Source organism: Phyllobates terribilis, unplaced genomic scaffold (genome assembly GCF_046119375.1).
Source record: "Phyllobates terribilis strain yellow unplaced genomic scaffold, ASM4611937v1 Scaffold_5__5_contigs__length_657084704, whole genome shotgun sequence".
NCBI lineage: Eukaryota > Metazoa > Chordata > Amphibia > Anura > Dendrobatidae > Phyllobates > Phyllobates terribilis.
This window is the reverse complement of record NW_027362765.1, coordinates 28,362,947-28,385,625: the sequence shown is the minus strand read 5'-3', so window position 1 is coordinate 28,385,625 and position 22,679 is coordinate 28,362,947. Positions and strand designations below refer to the sequence as shown.

General features: G+C 47.8%; 1 protein-coding gene across 1 annotated transcript; it reads right to left on the bottom strand.

Annotated features, from left to right (window-relative positions):
- Nucleotides 1-1,141: 1,141 nt before the first annotated feature.
- Nucleotides 1,142-19,881, bottom strand: LOC141271797 (uncharacterized). Its single transcript, XM_073681957.1, has 7 exons — nucleotides 19,799-19,881; nucleotides 15,168-15,296; nucleotides 14,859-15,038; nucleotides 14,661-14,784; nucleotides 14,483-14,580; nucleotides 14,194-14,284; nucleotides 1,142-2,624 (listed from the first exon to the last, which is right to left on the bottom strand). The coding sequence occupies exons 2-7, from the start codon at nucleotides 15,240-15,242 to the stop codon at nucleotides 1,522-1,524; spliced, it is 1,671 nt and encodes a 556-aa protein (XP_073538058.1). The 5' UTR covers nucleotides 15,243-15,296; nucleotides 19,799-19,881; the 3' UTR covers nucleotides 1,142-1,521.
- Between the last annotated feature and the right edge of the window lie 2,798 nt (nucleotides 19,882-22,679).

The window sequence follows — 22,679 nt, the reverse complement described above, 5'->3', positions numbered from 1 at the left end:
CTTGGGTCTAGATGTGTTTGGATCCTTGTACGTTACTGCACAACATACTAGGGAAGGACATGCAAACAGCAAGCGCTGGACTGTCTTATTCACATGTTTGAGTATTAGAGCTGTACACATAGAAGTCGTATAGGCAATGGACACATCCAGCTTCATAAATTACTTCAGACAATTCATTTCTCTCAGAGGACATGAAAATTATATCCACTCTGATAGAGGATCTAACTTTGTTGGAGTATGTGGTGAACTAAAGATTCCCTCAAACATTGATGTTAACCGGGTAAAAAGAAGTCTTTCTGAACTGCGTTGCACGTGGACCTTCAATCCACCCCACTCATCTCATATGGAAGGCATGATTGGTATTGTTCGCAGAATCCTTGAATCCTTCTTTCTAGAACTAGGTCCTTCGAAGCTCAGACACGAGACTCTCACTACTTTCATGGCCGAGGAATTAGCCATTATAAATGCTAGACCACTGATTCCCATACCCAATGATCCTGAAGATCCATCTCTGCTTACTTCTTCAACTCTCCTCACCCAGGAATTTAATGTAAACACAGCGACTCCAGGAGAGTTTACTACTAAGGACTCGTACAAATCACAGTGAAAGAAAGTCCAAATGTTAGCAGACCTTTTCTGGACCAAGTGGAGAAAACAATACCTTTCCACGCTACAGACAAGAGACAAATTGCAAGCTAGAAGGCCCAACATGAAACCTGGAAATGTTGTCCTAGTAAAGAACATCCAGTCTAAAAGGAATGAGTGTCCTCTAGGATTGGTAACCAAAGTCTTCCCAAACCAAGATGGAAAGTCCAGAAGTAGGAGATCAAGATCCCCAAGCAAAGCAGAAAGCTATTTCATAGACCTGTTTCTGAACTTATTTTATTGCTCTCTAGTTGACGTTTTTCTTTTGGATCCCCTGGATACTAGTCGGGGAGTGTCATGCCTTTACAGAAATTCATATAACCACTTTTAGACTTCCAAAAATTATATAAATGTTTCAGGTTAGCAGAAATTGGTTTAGTAAAGGAAGTACACGTTAAAGTTTAACCTTTATTTCAATTCTTAAAAATATCCAATACAGACAATAAAATATTTAGTGCCTAACCAAACACTTTATAACCAAAATGGTGGGTGGAAGGTTCTTCAATTGCTCACTGAGGACAAGCAGCCTCTGTGCAGGTCCCGGTATCTTTCTCTCCTGCTCTGCACTGATCACATAGATCAGTGTAGGGCAGGAGGAGAGAGCAGTTTTCTCAGTGATCGGGAAGGACACAATCTCGGCGTTCTGCTCCGTCACTTTTAAGTTTATTTAAACGACTGTCTGTCATATGGCTTTTGTACAATTTGTCAATAATATATGTAATTTCTCCCCATGTGAGTTATTTTTGATGGTCAACAAAATATAATTTTTCCAGTAATTCATTTTTCACATTCTAGGTATGATAATGGCTTTTCCCAGTGTGGGATTTTTGATGTTCAAGAAAATAGCAATTACTGTTCAAAACATTTCCCACATTCTTAATATGAACATTGCTTCTCCCCTGTGTGAGTTCTCTGGTGTCCAACAAAACTTGATTTACCTAAAAAACATTTCCCGCATTCTGAACAGATAAAATTCTTTTCCTCTGTGTGAGTTCTCTGGTGCTGAACAAGACGTGATTTATCTGCCCAACATTTCCCACATTCTGAACATGAATATGGCTTCTCCCCTGTGTGAGTTCTATGGTGTGTAACAAGATGTGATTTATATAAAAAACATTTCCCACATTCTGAACAAGAATATGGCTTCTCCCCTTTGTGAATTCTTTGATGTGCAACAAGAAATGATTTACGTGTTAAACATTTCCCACATTCTGAACAGGAAAAAGGCTTCTCCCCTGTGTGAGTTCTCTGGTGTCTAACAAGGTCTGATTTATGTCCAAAGCATTTTCCACATTCTGAACATGAAAAAGGCTTTTCCACTTTGTGAGTTATGTGGTGTGTAACAAGATGTGATCTCTGTCCAAAACATTTTCCACATTCTGAACATGAATATGGCCTCTCCCCTGTGTGAGTTCTCTGGTGATTAACAAGATAAGATTTCCAGTTAAAACATTTCCCACATTCTGAACATGAATATGGCTTCTGTCCTGTGTGGGTCCTCTCATGTTTAATAAGACTTGATTTCTCTGTAAAACATTTCCCACATTCTGAACATGAATATGGCTTCTCGCCAGTATGAATTCTCTCATGCCTAAGAAGATCTGATTTCTGGTTAAAATATCTCCCACATTTGGAACAAGAAAATCTCTTCTCCTCTGTGTGACTGTTTTGATGTTTAACAAAAGATGTTTCAAGGGGACAACTATTTCCATATTCTGAATATGTAACTGGCTTCTTTGCTTTAAGGGCAGTTTGTTTATTAATGCCTCTTTTCTGACTTTTATTTTTCTTAGTAGTCTGTAATGAATCAGAAGATATGACTTGTTTCATAGGATCAGATGATAGAGCTTTGCTGTGAAGGGATGATGGTATATATGGAGTAATGGCATTCACTTCAATTGTATCCTGTGTGATCTCAAGGTCATCTGATTTAAAAATTGAAGCGGTCAGCTGTCCCTCTGATCTTCTGGTACAGTCGTCTGACAAGAATAAAACCAATAATTATTTTGGAATAAAATATCCATGAAATTCACATTTTTGAAAATGTCTACTTTAAATGTCCATAGAAATGGGAAGTCATGTAGTAAAATGTAATTATTCACTAAGATAATGACAGTTCCCAGTATACCGCATCACATGAACCAGTAGAGCGTTGTCTTCAACTGTTTGTTCATTCTGCCTCCCAAATATTGGAATAAAAAAACACCAAAAATGTTAAGTTGGTGAAAATGATACCAATAAAAGACGGATTTTGGTAAGAACTTACCTGTAAAATCCTTTTCAGCGAAGGAAGGAAGGGAGACACAGACATTACTAGTGGGTAGGCGGAGCCCACACAGGATAGAACACCTCAGATTACAAAAAAGTGTTGACCGGCCCCTGCAGCTTGGGCTCCTCCTACTCCAGCTCTCCAGTCCGTACACAAGCTAAGGAAGAGCAATTAACACCAACGGAGCAACACAACCCCTTCTGAAAACTTAGAAAAAAGCAAAAAGACAGGTTATCCATATAACAGAAAAAAACACACAGTCCCAGGTACTACTCACTGGACCTGACCACTGCGATGAGCTGGCAATGCTGGAACAGAGCCTTAGCGCGCCGACCCCAGCCCAGATAACCGCCATCAGAGAAGGGTCACGCCGCATCTGAAAACACAACAACACACTTCTGCCATGGGAGGGAGCTGTGTCTCCCTTCCTTCCTTCGCTGAAAAGGATTTTACAGGTAAGTTCTTACCAAAATCCGTCTTTCAGCAGCAGAATGGAAGGAAGGGAGACACAGACATTACTAGTGGGACGTCCCAAAGCAGTCCAGAAATTAAGGGTGGGAAAAAACAACAAAGGCAGATTCCCAACAACTTAGATAAATGCGCAACCAGCGCTAAACACAAGTTAAGGAGATAACCTAAACTACAGCCGCCTGCAGGACCCTACGTCCTAAGGCCGCATCCGCGGAAGCACTGACGTCCACCTTATAAAACTTTGTAAAAGTGTGGACGGAGCGCCAGGTAGCCGCCCGGCAGAGTTGAGCTGCCGAGGCCCCTTGATGAAAAGCCCACGATGAACCCACAGCTCTCGTGGAGTGAGCTCGAATCTTAATTGAGCAAGGCTCGCCCTTAAATCGGTAAGCTTCTAAAATGGCCGACCGAATCCATCGAGCTATAGTGTCCTTGCAAGCTCGTTGACCACGACGACGACCTGCTGGAATCACAAAAAGTGAGTCCGACTTCCGAAAACCTTGAGTAATAGACAAATAGAACTTTAACGCCCGCACCAAATCCAAAGTGTGCAAGGCCCGTTCCTTCGCATTCCTCGACTCTGGACAGAGCGAGGGCAACACAATATCCTGGTTAACATGAAATTGTGACACCACCTAAGGTAGAAAGTCGCCCCGTGTGCGAAGCACTACACGATCCGGGTGAAACTCCAGAAAAGGAGGCGAGCAAGAAAGAGCCGCCAACTCAGAAACCCTTCTCAAAGAGGTGACCGCCACCAGGAAAGCAACCTTCCAGGAAAGCAATGAAAGGCTAACAGAGTCCATAGGCTCAAAAGGCCCATGTTGAAGAGCCTCCAAGACAAGATTGAGCCGCCAAGGAGTCACAAGTGCCTTCCGCGGCGGAAATTGACGGATTACCCCGCGAAAAAAGGAACGTACGTCCCTACGCGAGGCGACAGCCTTCCGAAACAGCAAGGATAGAGCGGAAACCTGACCCTTCAGGGTGCTAACTGCCAAACCCTTGTCCAGCCCATACTGCAAAAAGGCCAACAAATTGGGAATGGAAAAAATCCTCGGGTTCCTTGAAGAACCGGAACACCACGAGAAGAAGGCTTCCTAAGTTTTGTGATAAATCCTAGTGGTGGCAGGACCTCTGGCCGCTCGCAGAGTGGCAATGACTTCGGCTGAAAATCCTTGACGGGTCAAGATTTCGGTCTCAAGAGCCACGCCGTCAAACGCAGAGACTTCAGGTCCGGATGACGAATGGGCCCCTGGGTTAACAGGTCCAGGCGAAGTGGAAGTGGAAGCGGAGGCACTGCCAGAAGCGACACCAGCGTTGAGAACCACGTCCTCCTTGGCCAATCTGGGGCCACCAAATAGCCGAGACTCTCTCCAGTTTGATCCGACGTAACACCAGAGGAAGTAAGGATATCAGCGGAAACACATAGATCAGCTCGAATTGGTCCCACGGAGCCACTAGAGCATCCACCGCCACAGCCTCCGGGTCCTTGTACCTGGACATGAACGTCGGTAACCTGGCGTTGAACCTGGATGCCATCAAATCCACTTGGGGAGTTCCCCAACGGGAGCACAGTAGTGCAAAAACTTCCGGATGAAGACTCCATTCTCCGGGATCCACCTTCTCGCGACTGAGGAAGTCCGCCGTGATATTCTGGACTCCTGGGATGTGAATCGCGGAGATGGCTGGAACCCTGGCTTCGGCCCATACCATGATCCGAGAGACTTCCATCATGAGCCTGGAGCTCCTCGTCCCACCTTGATGGTTGATATACGCGGCCGCCGTCGCGTTGTCTGTCTGCACTCGGACTGGCAGACCGCTTAAAGGGACCGTCCAGTGTTGGAGGGAAAGGAAAATCGCCCTCAACTCCAGGAGGTTGATCGGCAGGACAGACTCTTCTGACGACCATACTCCCTGAACCCAGAGATCGTTCCAGACCCCCCCCCAGCCCGTCAGACTGGCATAGGTGGTTATGACCGACCACCGCGGAAGGAGGAAGGACTTCCCCTGGGATAACGCTTCTGGATGTAACCACCATCCTAGAGACTCTCGCACCCTGTGGGAGATGATGACACTGCGATCCAGCGAAGCCTGCGATCGATCCCAATGGGTCAGAATGAGCATTTGGAGACCCCTGGAATGAAATTGAGCAAACGGGACCGCTTCCATTGACGCCACCATCAAACCCAGAAGGCGCATACACCTTCGAAGGGACATTGCTGTCGAAGACTTCATAACCTGTACATGTTGACGAAGACTTGCTTGCTTGTCCGGAGGCAAGAACACCACTGCCCGTACCGTGTCGAAGTGCATCCCCAAAAACAGGATTGACTGCGACGGTTCCAGAGATGACTTCTTCCAATTGACTAGCCACCCGAAGTCCTCCAGGAGCTGAAGGGATAGATTGCGAGCCCTCACCGCCTCCTCCTCTGTGGACGCCACAATCAAAATGTCGTCTAGGTAGGGAAGAATTGTCACCCCCTGCCTTCGAAGGATCGCCATGAGAGGCGCCAGAATTTTTGTAAAAACTCTGGGCGCTGATGCCAACCCGAATGGCAGGGCCACAAACTGGTAATGGTCCTGACCTATGGCAAAACGTAGGAAGCACTGGTGAGCCCTTCCGATGGGAATATGCAAATAAGCATCGCGAATGTCGATTGACACTAAAAAATTGTTCTGCGACAGAGCCGCCACAACTGAGCGAAGCGACTCCATGCGGAATTTCCGGGTCCGGACATGCAGATTCAATTTTTTGAGATCCAGAACGGGGCGAAATTTGTCCTCCTTTTTGGGGACCACAAAGAGGTTGGAGTAAAACCCCCTTCCCCAATCCTCCGGCGGAACCGGCACCACCACACCATTCTGCAGAAGGGAATCGACCTCCCGCCGTAGAGCGGTAGCTAGCTCGGGCTCTGACGGAATGCGAGATTGACAAAATCTGTCCGGGGGTCGAGAAAGAAACTCTATGAAATAGCCTGCCGACAGAACCCGCGTCACCCAGGCGTCTGAAACGTGGGACGCCCAAGTCGACTCGAACTGGAGCAGGCAACCCCCCACTCGAGGACCCTCGAGTGAAACCCTGGCGTCAGTCCGCCTTAGCGGACTTTTTGTCAGCTTCCCGTTTGTCTTGACGGAAGTTCTGTTTCCAGGGAGTGCGGGATTTCTGAGAGATCTTTTTTCCCGAAAACGAGGGACTACCCGATCCCCAAGAGGTCTGACCGAACCGTCCCCTGGGCCGAAAGGGCCGCCGACTACTATCGGCACTAGACTTGCCAGACGCAGAAGCCACAGCTCTACGCTGCGGTAAAGCCGTTTCTTTTGCCTTGGCCTTCGCAATCAGTTCCGTGAGGTCAGACCCAAACAGCTGACCACCCTTGTAAGCTAAACACAGCAAACCTTGCTTGGAAACCGCGTCTCCGGTCCACTGCTTAAGCCACAGTGCTCTTCTGACTGTGACAGCCGAGGATTGCGCCCTGGACAGCAGTGACGTAGTATCCAGAACTGCATCTCTGCCATATCGGGCTGACTCTTCCAACAACTTGAAAAGCCCTTCTACCTCGGATAGCGGGGATCCATCTTGCCACGCCGTCCGTAGGCGGTCCAACCACCTCAGGGAAGCTTCACCAGCACACATGGCTCCTAAAGCCGCTCTGAATCCATGACCCGCGGCCTCGTAGATGGATTTAGCCGCCATCTCCGTTTTTCTGTCCAGCGGATTCTGCAGACTCGCCTTCCCTTTAACAGGAAGTAATGAAGATTTGCTAAGCTGGGATAAAGGGACATCCACTTCAGGAGAAGGAATCCAATTAGCAATCGACTCCGTAGAACACGGATACAGTGCCTCAAAAAACCGTGTCCCCTGAAAACGCTTATCTGGACACAGGCGTTCCTTCTCCACCGCCCCATCAAGTTCATCCAGAGATGGTAACGTTGACCGCGACCTATGCGACTCCTGAAAAAGCCAGGCCGACTTACCAGGGCGTCTAGCTACCTCCTCCGGTAACTGTAACGCCTCCCTCATAGCTCCAATAAAAGCATCCACACGGCCCAAAAGAGAGGCAGAGCGCCCCTGCCGATCCTCTTTATCCGAATCGGACATCTCCCCAGCAGAGCTCGAAGGGGAACCCTCCATATCAGAGATCTCTGAGTCGCTGCGCGGGGAGGACAGTACCGGCCTGTGGCGCTTCCTGCCATGAGAAGACAGTTGGGATCTAGCTGACACCCAATGACCTAGAAGGTCAGACAGGCTATCAATAGAACGAGTGAGAGCCTCCATTTTAACATCACTGAGTCCCCCGACCTGCGCTGCACTTGACGCCGTCGAGGACTCCTGCGAGTCAGATACGCGAGACTGATCCTGTAGCGGACCTGGGAGACAGACCGCGCCTCCTGGACCGTGATCTGACATGCCCTCACACAGTATATAGCAGGCTTAAGCCTGTCAGTAACTAGGACAGTGTGGCTTCTAAAAGGAAAGAAACGAACGCTGAAGGGTTAAGGCTCTTACAGGGAGAGCTACCCCAGCTGTCCCCCAATTAAGGGTTAACCGCCTACCAGGGGGTTAATGCAGCAGACTCCCCACAACCTCTGCTAAATGAAAGAGGTGTGCGAGTCCCAGACAAAAAAACCTCTATATGAGGTAGCAGCTGCAGGGCAGCGCAGTCTGCCACCTAATTGTGCAGCAGAAAGGTGCCCTGCACTGTGGGGGTGAGGAGGTTAAGCTTCTGCCCTGACAGGCAGAAGCGACTCACCCAGCTGGCCGCGGTGCAGCGTTCCTTCGGTTCTGACGGGAGGAGAGGAGAGTGAGGAGCCGGAGGAGGCCGTCAGAAATGGCCGCCGCGCAGTGAAGAGAGAAGCCGGAAGGGGAGGGACAGGAGAAAGCGCGCGCTCAGAGCGCTACCTGCCCGCGAAAAGACCGGGAAGGCGCGAAGCCACGCCCCCCGCCAGCATTCAAAAAGGTGCGCGACTCCTCCACTCTCCGCTCCTGCCCCGCTTCACATGTCCTGCAGGGATCCACCTGCGGACGAAAAACACACAGTCACCAACGGTACATGTAACAGCGGCCGCCGCAGCAGCCGCTGAAGCACTCAAACACATTTACAAATGCTGAGTACTCACCCAGCTGAGCGCCACAGGGACCCCCAGGGATTTGTGGCGCTGTGGCCCTTAGCTTCCCCCCAGGACGGAGCGTGCAGGGACCCCAATGGCGCGGTTTGCGTCTCCTCCGGGAAGCGTCCCTCATCCCCCGGGGCCGGCAGGGTTCTGCAGGGACCACCATAAAGGGTATGCAGATCCGCCAGGGGAGGGGTGGGGGTCCAGCAGCACTGAGACCCCTGAGACCTCTAGACCACGGGGGGTCCAAGTCTCTGTCCGATAAAAATAAAAAAATTTTCTGAGGAGCTGCTCCAGCAGCGACTATCCTCTGCGACCTCAAATTTTAGACTGGAGAGCTGGAGTAGGAGGAGCCCAAGCTGGAGGGGCCGGTCAACACTTTTTTGTAATCTGAGGTGTTCTATCCTGTGTGGGCTCCGCCTACCCACTAGTAATGTCTGTGTCTCCCTTCCTTCCATTCTGCTGCTGAAAACTTCTACTTATCATGCAAAAAACAAGCCCCCACTCAGGCGGGTGTCAAAATAGTCACTACTCCTATAGAATAATTCACTAATTTACAAAATGGAATCACTTTTTGGGGATTCTATTGCCCTGGATTCTTTCCATTTTGTGACATTGAGGTTTCTGAAAATGGTGTGTTACATCTCCTTTAGGATCTGCTCCTGCGATGTCTGCTTCTACCGCAATCATTCATTCTGCGGGCAGTGCTGGTGATGGAGGAGACATTGGAACCAGAAGCTCTGGGCAGCGCATGCTCTGTCCAGTCAATAATAGGGTGGCCGGTACCAGCACTACCATCCAGTCTAGCAGTATGGGTGTGTGTGCTGTCCAGCTGGAGTAATCAGCTCCCTGCTTCAGCCAAACAGAAAGTACCACACCCTACTAAAGCATGAAGCATATTACCAGAAGCTTCCAGATACTCTGGTTCAGTCCTGTGTGTTCAGCTTCCGGCTTGTGTATTTGATCCTGTTGTGATCCTTACCCGTTTACTGACTACCCTTGTGTCTTCTGATTTTGTATTTTCTTTGCCCCCCCCTGGTTCTAAAGTCTAGGCTCTTCAAAGTAACTGCAAAAGTGATTTTTTACCCAAAAAATAGGTTTTGTAAATGTAATTGAACATATAAAAACTTGTTGCGAAACTTGTAATACTTCTATCATCTGAAAAAAAATTAATTGACGCCAATATTTTCTGTCAGATGAGTTTATTGAAGAAGTATTATACATTTAAAGATAATTTATTAAAATAGTGCAGTGCTGAGGTGTCTTAAATGTAAAAAAAAAAGTTGGTTTTAAAAGAAATTGAAAAGTCAGGATAAAGGGAAACTCTGATGACTGCCCAGTGTATCACGCAAGTGTGTCATGTAAGTGTGAAGCACTGAATTAGATCATAATTTAATACTATGTATACAGACTGCATCTTGCCATCTATAACCATCACCCTCTAATCAGCATGTCCATTTATATATTCTTCTTACAGGTATGTCAGCCAGCTTTCCAACTCTGTGATAAATCTTACTTCTCCTGTGTGCATTAACTCAGTATGTTTGTAAGCTGACCACTGCATGACCCCCATTCGCCACTTTTCTTTATGACCAGCCTCTTTGCCTGTGTTATACCCTGCATCTGGCTCAATATGTAATTATCTGATAAAGATGAACTCAGACCTCTCCTCTCTTCTTCACTCCTGAATGCATTTGCAAGCACATATATTGTGAGAAGAGAGACGGCTGATGTAGTCTGCCCAGTATATCATACAAGTGTGATGCACCGAATTAGACCAGAATTAAACCAAAAGGAAACTAAAGGAAACTGGATACCCAGTCAAAGTAAACAATGTTTCTGTTTGTTTTCACTCTATCCCCTATAATAATCCACTTTCTACTAGCCCCCCAATCCCTTCACCTAGTAATAAACTGGTCTTATCTCCCTCCAACCTCCCCATTCATCTCACCTTCTCCTCAGAACTATCCCTCAACATTGAATCCTGTGTCTCCAAACACAGATAGCCACCTCATGCCGCCCTCTCCTGCTCCCACCTGCTAACACTTTAATGCTCCTCCTCACTGCCAGCAATATCTCTCCAGATCCTGGTCCTCTTCACCACATCCCTACTATCACTTCCACCTACCCACAATCTATCACAAACTCTTGCAACCTTTCTAACCTTATAGTCATTAACCCAGCGCCCACTTTCCCAGTCCCACTAACAGGAGCTCTATGGAACGCTCGCTCCCTTTGCAACAAACTTTCCTACATCCATGATCTTCTCCTTACTAACAAACTTTCCTTCCTCGGCATCACCGAAACCTGGTTCACCCCCTCTGACACAGCCTCTCCAGCTGTACTTTCGTACGGTGGATTTCACTTTTCCCACACCCCTTGCCCCAGAGGCAAGCATGGTGGAGGAGTTGGTTTTCTTCTGTCTGATAACTGCTCCATCACCCGAATTCCACTGCCACCCTCCGTTACTCTCACCTCTTTTGAGGTAAACTGTGTGCGCATATACTCCCCCTCCAGCTAGCTATCATTTACCGCCCCCCCCAGGGCCAGCCACAACTTTCTTCGACCACTTCACCACCTTCCCACTGACATCCTCACTATTATCATGGGCGACTTCCTCATTGACATTTCCCACTCATCTGTCTCTAAGCTTCTATCTCTCACTTCCTCCTTCGGCCTTGCTCAATGGTCTTCCGCACCCACTCACAAAGAGGGCCACACACTGGATCTCATCTTCACATGCCTCTGTTCCCTATCTAACCTCTCTAACTCACCTCTCTCTCTCTTTCTGACCACAACCTACTTACATTCTCTTCCCGCTCATCTCCAAGTCAACAATCCCCACTCCACAAACTTGCACACCCTCGCAGAAATCTCAAACATCTTGACTTACACTCGCTCTTTGAATCCCTTCCTTAATTCCTTACACGATGCAGATTCTTCTGTGGCTTTATATACCACCGCAAAAGCTGCAGCTCTTGAATCGGTCACCTCCCTCACATATACCAAAGCTCGCACAATCAACAGTCTCCCTTGGCACACCAACCTGACTAAAGAACTGAGACAGGCTTCCAGGGTTGCTGAGCGGAGATGGAAAAGGTCCCAATCCAAAGAGCACTTCATCGCATTTAAACAGTCCCTCACTACTTTCAAGTCCACACTCACTGCAGCAAAGCCAACCTACTTCTCATCTCTCAGATCCTTCCTGTCTCACAACCCTAAACAGCTGTTCAACACTTTCAAATCTCTCCTCCGTCCCCCAGCGCCTCCTTGCTCTCCTCTCCACTGAAGACTTTGCTTCATTCTTCAAGTAGAAGATTGAAACCATCAGGCAAAGTTTTTGCCAAAAGTCCCCACAGCCCCTCCTCACATCTACTCAACCCTCCTCCTCCAAAACCAGTTTCTCCACCATTAAGGAAAATCAACTTTCCTCTTTACTCTCCAAATCACACCTCACCACCTGTGAACTTGACCCAATCCCGTCCCACCTAATCCCTAACCTTACCACAGTCTTCATCCCAACCATAACCCACCTCTTCAACCTGTCACTAACAACTGGTGTCTTCCCCTCATGCTTCAAACATGCCTCGATCACACCCATCCTCAAAAAGCCCTCCCTTGACCCATCCTCTCTGTTTAGCCATCACTTCTCCCCTATGCCTCAAAACTACAGGAACAACACATCCATTTTGAACTGTCCTCCCACCTCTCCTCCTGCTCTTTGACAGCTTACAATCTGGCTTCCGACGGCATCATTCCACTGAAACTGCCTTCACTAAAGTAACCACTGACCTACTAACTGCCAAATCCAAGCGACACTACTCTGTCCTCCTCCTCCTGGACCTATCATCTGCCTTCGACACAGTAGACCATTCCTCTTAATACAAATTCTCTCATCTTTTGGCATTACAGACCTTGCCCTATATTGAATCTCCTCATACTTAACAGACTGTACATTCAGCGTCTCACACTCACACACCACCTCCTCATCTTATCCCCTATCTGTCGTTGTCCACCAAGGGTCAGTTCTAGGAACCCTGCTCTTCTCCATCTACATCTCCGGCCTGGGACAGCTCATAGGGTCTCACGGATTTCAGTATCACCTCTATGCTGAAGACACACAGATCTACCTCTCTGGACCCGACAGCACCTCCTTACTAACCAGAATCCACAATGTCTGTCTGCTATTTCACCCTTTTTCTCTGCTAGATTTCTAAAACTTAACATGAATAAAATCTAATTCATCATCTTTCCACCATCTCACGCAACCCTCCCATTTGACCTATCCATCAAAGTCAATTCCTGCTCACTCTCTCCAGTCCTGCAAACTCGCTGCCTTGGGGTAACCCTGAACTCTAATCTCTCCTTCAAACCACATACTCAAGCTCTTTCCACTTCCTGCCAACTCCAACTCAAAAATATCTCCCGGATCCACACATTCCTCAACCAAGAATCTGCAAAAACACAAGTGCACACCCTCATCATCTCACGCCCCAACTACTGCAACCTCCTGCTTTGTGGCCTCTCGCACCCCTCCAATCTATCTTAAACTTTGCTGCCCAACTACTCCACCTATGCCCACGCTATTCCCTGGCCTCTCCTGTCTGTCAATCCCTTCACTGACTCCCCATTGCCCAAAGACTCCAAATCAAAACCCTAACCTTGGCATACAAAGCCATCCACAACCTGTCTCCTCCATACATCTGTGACCTAGTCTCCCGGTATTTACCGGCACGCAACCTCCGATCCTCACAAGATCTCCTTCGCTACTCCCCTCTTATTTCCTCTTCCCACAATCGCATACAAGATTTCTCCCGTGCATTCCCCCTACTCTGAAACTCTTTACCCCAACATATCAGCCTACCATGGAAACCTTCAAAAGGAACCTGATGATCTACCTCTTCCAACAAACCTTTATCCTGCAGTAATCCTCGTCCCACCATACCGATGCACGACCAGATCTAGCCTCACCTACTGTATCCTCATCCATCCCTTGTAGATTGTGAGCCCTTGCGGGCAGGGTCCTCTCTCCTCCTGTACCAGTCGGTGACTCGTTCTTGTTAGAGATTATTGTACTTGTTGTTTGCTAGGTACACCCCTTTTTCACATGTAAAGCACCATGGAATAAATGGCGCTATAATAATAAATAATAATGTTATTATACAGAAATTGACACTTGGCACTCACTCCCCACACTTGGCCCGCAAGAAAGACTGGACTTGGACCATTTGAGCCCATTCCGCAGCACAGAAGGGAGAGAAGGTAGATTCATCCAATAAGATATCAGGGTTTTAGAAAGCCAACAGCATCATTACCCCCCCCCCCCCACCACCCCCTCTTTCTCTTATAGGCCCGTCATAATAGTTTTCGTCAAGTGATTTTCTAACTTGTCAGCACATTCTACATACCCTGTCATTTGGTTTTGTAGTTTACAGATCTGGACAGGTAAGGGTCGGCATCTTCTAATTCCAGGGGGTAGGTGGATCCTCCCGGTTGTAAGCTTCATAGACAAAGGGCTTTCAATGCCCAAAGTAATTTGAACAATTTTGGGCTTTGTTGTGGTCCATTGGAATGTTGTGGTCCATTGGCAAAATGGCGATCACATGATTGTGATACGGCCAGACTACACCACCAATAAAGAGTAAACAGGAGGCTGCTAAGAAGAATCTGTGACTTCTCAGAATTTACTGGTTACTACTCACCTGGGCGGTTATCTGTAGGTATCTCCTCTTTACACTGCTCACCACCCCTCACATATGACTCTGTAGTATTAACATGGGTCAAATCTTCACCCTGAAACAAATATTGTAAAAGTCACAGACAGAAGGAGAAATCACATCTATGATCAGCTCTAATCCTGCCATCGTCACTGTTCCTATTACACAAGTATAAAACATATAATACTGGTGGATAAAACAAGACTGAACAAAAGATCTTCACAGCCGTCTACACATCATAGGGGAGATCTCATGATAGCTTCTCTCCATCTACCTGATGATCTTGAGGAACATTGGGATTTTCTTGTTTACAGTCCTGTGGAAGAAGAGGACGGGGACATCTCTCTGGTGTTGTCTTCTTACTGGATAGAACTGGAGGAAACACAAACAGGAACTTGAATTCTTTACATACAGATAATTATAGGCCGTGTGTATTTAGTCCTGTCTATTACCTGGTGATGTGAGGGGCTGGGGAACTTCCATCACGACGTCCTTGTACAGATCTTTGTGTCCTTCTATATACTCCCACTCCTCCATGGAGAAATAAAGAGTGATGTCCTGACACCTTATAGGAACCTGACACATACAATGATACAGTCAACCCCTCGATCCCTTCATAACGTTACTGTATAATATCCCAGCAGTGTCACCTCTTCAGTCAGCAGCTCAATCATCTTGTATGTGAGTTCTAGGATCTGATGGTCATTGATGTTTTCATGTATCAGGGTGTGAGGTGGGGGCCCCATGATTGGGCTCAGGGGTCTTCCCCATCCCTCAAACAATGGGGTCTGACAGCGCTCACTAGAGGTCTTCTTCAATACTGTGTAATCCTGGTTATGGAGAGACACATTAATACATCTCACTACAGACATTTTCAGAGTCCTTACCTCTCCAGTGCTGTCCATCTGTTATTCCCATAGATAAGAATGATGTAATGTGATGTCATCAAAATTTCTCACCTCTCCAGTAAGTCGGAAGAGGATCTCTAGGGTGAGATGTAATAGCCTCTCCGTAATCTTGTCCCTGCCCATCATGGATGCATTAATTAGGAAAATTCTCTTATATAGAAGATCCGATATTGTAGGAACCTGAATTGGGAGAAGATGAGCTAATGTAGCATCATAAAGATTCCATGTAAGAACATAACAAGAGGATATATATGTATATATATACCTCACATCGAAACCCTGCTAACCTTATTAAAATCAGCTGTACTCCTTCATCTCCCTCCTTCAATTGCGCACTATGGAATCCTCGGTCTGTATGCAACAAGCTTCCTTTCCTGCACAACTACTTTCTGACCAACTCTCTCAATCTGCTGGCCCTCACTGAAACCTGGATCCAGGATTCTGACACTGTCTCCCCTGCCACCCTTTCTCAAGGCGGCTTGCATTTTTCCCATTCCCCAAGATCTGCAAACAGACTTGGTGGTGGGGTCGGCATACTCCTGTCTCTACATTGCACCTTCCAGGTCATCCCACCAGTCCTATCACTCTCATTCCCTTCTTTTGAGGTCCACACCATCAGGCTCTTCCATCCCCTCTCCCTCAGAGTAGCAGTCGTATACCGTCCCCCAGGCTCACCCACCCAGTTCCTTGACCATTTTTCTGCCTGGCTGCCGCACTTCGTGTCCTCAGATTTACCAACCCTTATCCTGGGAGACTTCAACATCCCCATAATCAGCCCCACCTCCTCATCTGCATCACAGCTTCGATCTTTAACCACTTCTCTCGGCCTCTCACAGCTTTCAACCTCTGAGACACTCAAAGATGGAAACACCCTTGATCTGGTCTTTGTCCGGCTTAGTGCAATCCCCCACCTAAATAACTCCCCTCTTCCCTTCTTTGATCATAACATTCTCTCCTTCACGCTCACAAATCCTTGCCCACCCCAGCACACTCCTACCTATCACACATTCAGAAATCTACAATCCATTAACCCTCATTCACTTACAGACTCCCTTCACTCATCACTGTCTCCAATCTCCTCTTTTTCCTGTCCTGAACTAGCTGTCAACCACTACAATGAAACTCTCAGAAGCACGCTGGACCAAGTAGCGCCCCTCACCCTCAGAACCTCTAAACACAGAGTGAAACAGCCCTGGCTCACACCGCAAACCCGATTTCTCCAGCGTTGCTCTAGAAGTGCCGAACGCCTATGGAGGAAAACTTGCACACTAGAAAACTTTATCCACTACAAATTTATGTTAAAAATATATAACTCTGCCCTTCACCTCGCCAAACAGACCTACTTCACCACCCTGATCTCCTCACTACCCAACAACCCCAAAAAACTGTTCGATACATTTCACTCCCTCCTCAGTCCTAAAGCCCAGCCCCCCATCACGGACATTTGTGCTGAGGACTTGGCCTCCTACTTCAAAGAGAAAATAGACACCATCCGTCAGGAAATCAGTTCACAGCCACCAAGTGCCGTGACTCCCACCCCCCCACATCCCCTCTGGAGCACTCTCCACATTTGACCCAGTCACAGAAGACAAAGTCTCCAGGCTCCTCTCTTCTTCTCATCCCACTACATGCACCACTGACCCCATATCCTCACATTGACTCCAGTCTCTTTCTTCAGTCGTCACTAGTCACCTAACCAAAATCTTCAACCTCTCCCTCTCTTCTGGTATCTTCCCCTCCTACTTCAAACACTCCATCATTACTCCATTATTAAAAAAGCCCTCTCTTGACCCTTCCTGCACAAACAACTACAGACCAGTCTCCAACCTTCCCTTAATCTCTAAACTCTTGGAGCGCCTGGTCTACTCCAGCCTTACCAGTTACCTCTCCTCTCACTCTCTTCTAGACCCATCACAGTCCGGCTTACGCCCCCTATATTCTACAGAAACTGCACTCATCAAAGTAACCAATGACCTTCTGACAGCAAAACGTAATGGGGACCACTCTGCTCATTCTTCTTGACCTCTCTGCAGCCTTTGACACCATTGACCACCACCTCCTACTCTCTATGCTCCACTCAATCGGCATAAAGGACACTGCTCTCTCCTGGTTCTCCTCCTACCTATCTGACCGCTCTTTCAGTGTATCGTTCGCTGGCTCCACTTCTTCCCTTTGCCTCTCACTATTGGGGTTCCTCAGGGTTCAGTCCTTGGCCCTCTTCTCTTCTCTCTCTACACAGCCCCAATTGGACAGACCATCAGCAAATTTGGTTTGCAGTACCATCTTTATGCTGATGACACACAACTATACACTTCATCCCCTGACCTTACCCCCGCTGTGCTACAGAACACCAGTGACTGTCTGGCCACAGTTTCTAACATCATGTCCGCTCTCTACCCGAAACTCAACCTTTCCAAAACTGAACTTCTTCTGCTCCCGCCGTCAACTCAACTCTCTAAATCTGACATCTCTCTCTCCATATGTGGCACCACAATAATGCCAAGCCAGCAGGCGCGTTGTCTGGGCGTTGTGTTTGACACCAATCTCTCCTCCACCTTCCACATACAATCTCTTGCCCGCTCTTGTCGCTTGCACCTGAAGAACATCTCTAGAATCCGCCCCTTTCTCACCTTGGAAACAACAAAAACCCTCACTGTTGCCCTGATCCAATCCCGCCTTGACTACTGTAGCTCTTTATTAATTGGCCTCCTCCTCACTCGACTTTCCCCCCTCCAGTCCATCCTCAATGCTGCAGCCAGGGTCATCCATTTGGCTAACCGTTACTCAGACTCCTCCGCTTTGTGCCAGTCATTGCACTGGCTGCCCATGAATTATAGGATCCAATTTAAATGGCTTGTTCTCACCCACAAAGCTCTCCACAGTGTGGCACCCCCCTACATCTCTTCCCTCATTTCTGTTTATCGGACTACCCGTTCTCTACGCTCCGCGACTTTCGACTAACATCCGCACTAATCCGTACCTCCCACTCCCGACTTCAAGACTTCTCCCGAGCTGCACCTATTCTATGGGATGCTCTACCCCAAGAAATTAGGATGAACCACAACTTACACAGTTTTAGGCGCTCCCTAACCTTTTATCTTCTTATAGCCCATCCCTTATTTCTCTAAACATAACTCTCCACCGAACCAAAAAGCACCACAGATACTGGCTGGTGATGAGCTCATTCAGCCTTTATCTATCCCTCGTCCCCTCCAGATGGCTGAACCATCCTTGTAAATAAGCTCCTGTACTTTGTCACCACCACCTCATTGTAGATTGTAAGCTCTGACGAGCAGGGTCATCATTATTTTTGCTGTAATTATTGTATTATCTTTAGCTATGTTACTTATGACTGTTGTATATGAACCTCTGAATTGTAAAGCGCTGCGGACTATGTTGGCGCTATATAAATAAAGATTATTATTATTATTATCCAGTTTGGAGTTGGAGTCGGTATAAAATGGACCTAGTCAGACTCCTAATATATATAATAAATTGGGTACAGTAGTAGAATGCCGGATGTGCTGTAAATGTTTTTATAAGAATTTGGAAAAGTTATGAAATGTCCTATAAATGTCTGTTCTATTCTTCACCCAAGGATCTCGGCTTTTAGTTGAGATAAATCTGTGCTGCACTTTATGTACATGCTGAGTAGTGATGGGCAGTCCGGCTCTTTTTGGTGATCTGGCTCTTCTGGCTCCGCTCACCAAAAAGAGCCGGCTCTTTTGGATCCTATATCCTACCATAGGTGAACACATATTACACATATTTAAGAGGACGTTGAGGCAGCCGAAACTCCGCCCACCCATAGTCAAAACTCGACCCACTCGCGATTAGACAATTAAACCAAAGAGTGGGGGGAGTTTGGATTGGGTGGGCGGAGTTATGGCCGCCAAACATCGCGGTTTTACGCCCAGTGACAGCCATTTAGAGAACTTAGTGGCTCTCACTGGAGTGCCGACTCCTATCAGTCACAGCAGGGGCTCTTTGTGTCAGATCGTTCGTGACTGACACATCACTAATGCTCAGTAGTGAGACAGTGCTGTGGAGTCGAAGTCAGAGTTGGAATTCAGGGAAATTGAGAAGTCGGAGATGGTGGTTTGGCTTACCAACAGAGTTCAGCTCAATATTAGTGATGAGCGAATATGTTTTGTTAACTCTTTCACCAAGTACGCTCGGGCCGAGCTCCGAGTATTTATAGCTGCTCGGTGATATGTTTGAATCGCTCCCGTGTGCATGATTTGCAACTGTTTGACAGTTTTATTACATGTGAGGAATGTCTATTTCTTACACATTCCTCACATGTAATAAAGCTGTCAAACAGTTGCAAATCATGCACATGGGAGCGATTCAACCATATCACCGAGCAGCTGTAAATACTCGGAGCTCAGCCCGAGCGTACTTGGAGAAAGGGTTAACAGAACATACTCGCTCATCACTACTCAATATCCCTCCTCCCCACCAAATATTCGTTAGTATGGGGCTGTCTAGTTACTATTATACCTAAATGCATAATAATGGTCTATGGACCTGTAATGTACAAAAGTCTATTAGCCTGTCAGAGGAAGAGGAGCAAAAATATTATTGATTCTTGCAAGGAGACAAAACAAAGACATCAAAATTGTCTCAGCGTCGAAGGGGTTAATGCCCCCTGCGCCCAGTAATGGGGAATCTCCACATACCTCCACCTGCAGAGCCGCCACCACATATATGGCTGTTCTGTGCGCACAGGACCTGTGATGAGGTCACAGGAGGGGAGGAGTCAGGGGTCACATGATCAGGGGCCTCAGTGGATGCAGGACTCTGCTGTGCTGGTTGTCATGGTGCTGGATGAGCTGAAGTTTATGTGTGGGGTCAGGAGGGGTTTACAGTGTGGATGTAGCAGAGCCGTGTGTGTACGAGGTGTACGGAGCAGAGCCGTGTGTGTACAAGGTGTATGGAGCGGAGCCGTGTGTGTACGAGGTGTACGGAGCGGAGCAGTGTGTATACGAGGAATACGGAGCGGAGCCGCGCGTGTACGAGGTGTACGGAGCGGAGCCGCGCGTGTACGAGGTGTACGGAGCGGAGCCGCGCGTGTACGAGGTGTACGGAGCGGAGCCGCGCGTGTACGAGGTGTACGGAGCAGAGCCGCGTGTGTACGAGGTGTACGGAGCGGAGCCGCGCGTGTACGAGGTGTACGGAGCGGAGCCGCGCGTGTACGAGGCGTACGGAGCGGAGCCGTGTGTGTACGAGGCGTACGGAGCGGAGTCGTGTGTGTACGAGGCGTACGGAGAGGAGCCGTATGTGTACGAGGCGTACGGAGCGGAGCCGTGTGTGTACGAGGTGTACGGAGCGGAGCCGTGTGTGTACGAGGTGTACGGAGCGGAGCCGTGTGTGTAGGAGGTGTATGGAGCGGAAGAGCGTGTGTACGGAGCAGAGCCATGTGTATGAGGTGTACGGAGCGGAGCCGAGTGTGTACGAGGTGTACGGAGCGGAGCCGAGTGTGTACGAGGTGTACGGAGCGGAGCCGTGTATGTACGAGGTGTATGGAGCGGAGCCACGTGTGTACGAGGTGTACGGAGCAAAGCCACGTGTGTACGAGGCGTACGGAGCAAAGCCACGTGTGTACGAGGCGTACGGAGCAGAGCCACGTGTGTACGAGGCGTACGGAGCAGAGCCACGTGTGTACGAGGCGTACGGAGCAGAGCCACGTGTGTACGAGGCGTACGGAGCAGAGCCACGTGTGTACGAGGCGTACGGAGCAGAGCCACGTGTGTACGAGGCGTACGGAGAGGAGCCGCGAGTGTACGAGGCGTACGGAGCCGCGCATGTACGAGGTGTACGGAGCGGAAGAGCGTGTGTACGGAGCAGAGCCATGTGTACGAGGCGTAGGAGAGGAGCCGCGCATGTATGAGGTGTACGGAGCGGAAGAGCGTGTGAACGGAGCAGAGCCATGTGTACGAGATGTACAGAGAGGAGCTGCGTGTGTACGAGGTGTACGGAGCAGGGCCACGTGTGTACGAGGCGTACGGAGAGGAGCCACACGTGGATGAGGTGTACGGAGAGGAGCCGCGTGTGTACGAGCTGTACGGAGCGGAAGAGCGTGTGTACGGAGCAGAGCCGTGTGTACGAAGTGTGCAGAGCGGAGCCGCGTATGTACGAGGTGTAGGGAGCAGAGCTGTGTGTGTATGACGTGTACGGAGCGGAACCGCGTGCGTGCGGGGTGGGGATGCACATGTATGAGGCGGAGCCGCGTGTGTATGACGTGTACAGAGCGGAGCCGAATGTGGACGGCCTGCATGGAGCAGAGCTGTGTGTATGAATCGGAGCCTTGAGTGTGCGACTTGTGCGAGGCATAGCAGTGTGTGTGCGTGGTGTGGCCATGTGCTATTTTTTAGATCTAGTTAGATCAGTGGACGTCACAGTGTAAGTGACGTCCGATTTACTTTTATTTTTTTAAATGGTAGTAGTTAGTACAGGATAGCTTTATTGGTAGCGAGGTAACACATTAGAGTAGCGCATGTTGCAGTGTTTCTGTTACAGAAAAATATAGTACAGAGTAGCTTTATAGGTAGGGATGTAGCATTTTTCTTTTGCAAAAAAAAAAGAATTGTAATTGCAGGGTGACTTCTCAGCTAGTGAATTAAGGGAGCGTATGTCACAATGTCAGTGACATCTGTTTTTCTTTTGAAAAGAAAAAGAATAGATAGTGACGTCACTGCATTCTGGGTCTTCTATCCATGGATTACGATATCGGAGAGAGTGAGACACAGGACAAGATGTATGTGTCAGCAAGCTCTAACTTTATTACAAAGCATAGGGTTTATATGCACTCTGGAGGCAGGAAACGGATTTACCATATATGGTTCGATTATACAATTTAGCTGCGCAAGCATTAAAGAAAACTAGTTTCTGTTCTCTTATGCCTTGAAACATTTTTAATTAGACGTATCTGGCTAGGAAGGACACTTTATCTTCTTCCAAGGACGCGTTATTGATACAAGGAAGGAACACACAGCTGCTGTTTTGACCTAAAGTAACCATCAGACTTATATAGCATAGATGGGGTAAGGGGCCTCATCTTCTGCTATAACAATCCATCCTTTTGTTCCTTCATTTATCAATATGAATCTCTATATTTTCTTTTAGTACAACACTGAATACACATTAGAAAAAGCTTAAAAAACAAATAAACCGCAAGACACTTTAGCAAAACCTGAAAAATAGCTTGCACTATACCAGCCAACCACCCACCGATACCTTTAAAATAGACATTATTCACCCAATTAGAAGTGTGTAGATATCTTTCCAACAGGGAAGGTTTAAAGGCATCACTGCTTCCTGAAGTGGCATTAAAATTTATTTTTAATCCTTGTTCAGGTATTTTCCCTAGATCAGTAATTTTTGTTTTGTTACGAGGTACCCACTCCCCTCCTTTAAATGCTAAATACAACCTGGGAATTATTTGACCCGTCAGGTTCCCTTGCCACCACGGAAATTTTGTCCATCCTACTACGGGAATCCAAACAGTGGTATTCCACAGTCTCTGTGTGGCATTATTGGCCCAAGTATCTGAACAGTTCA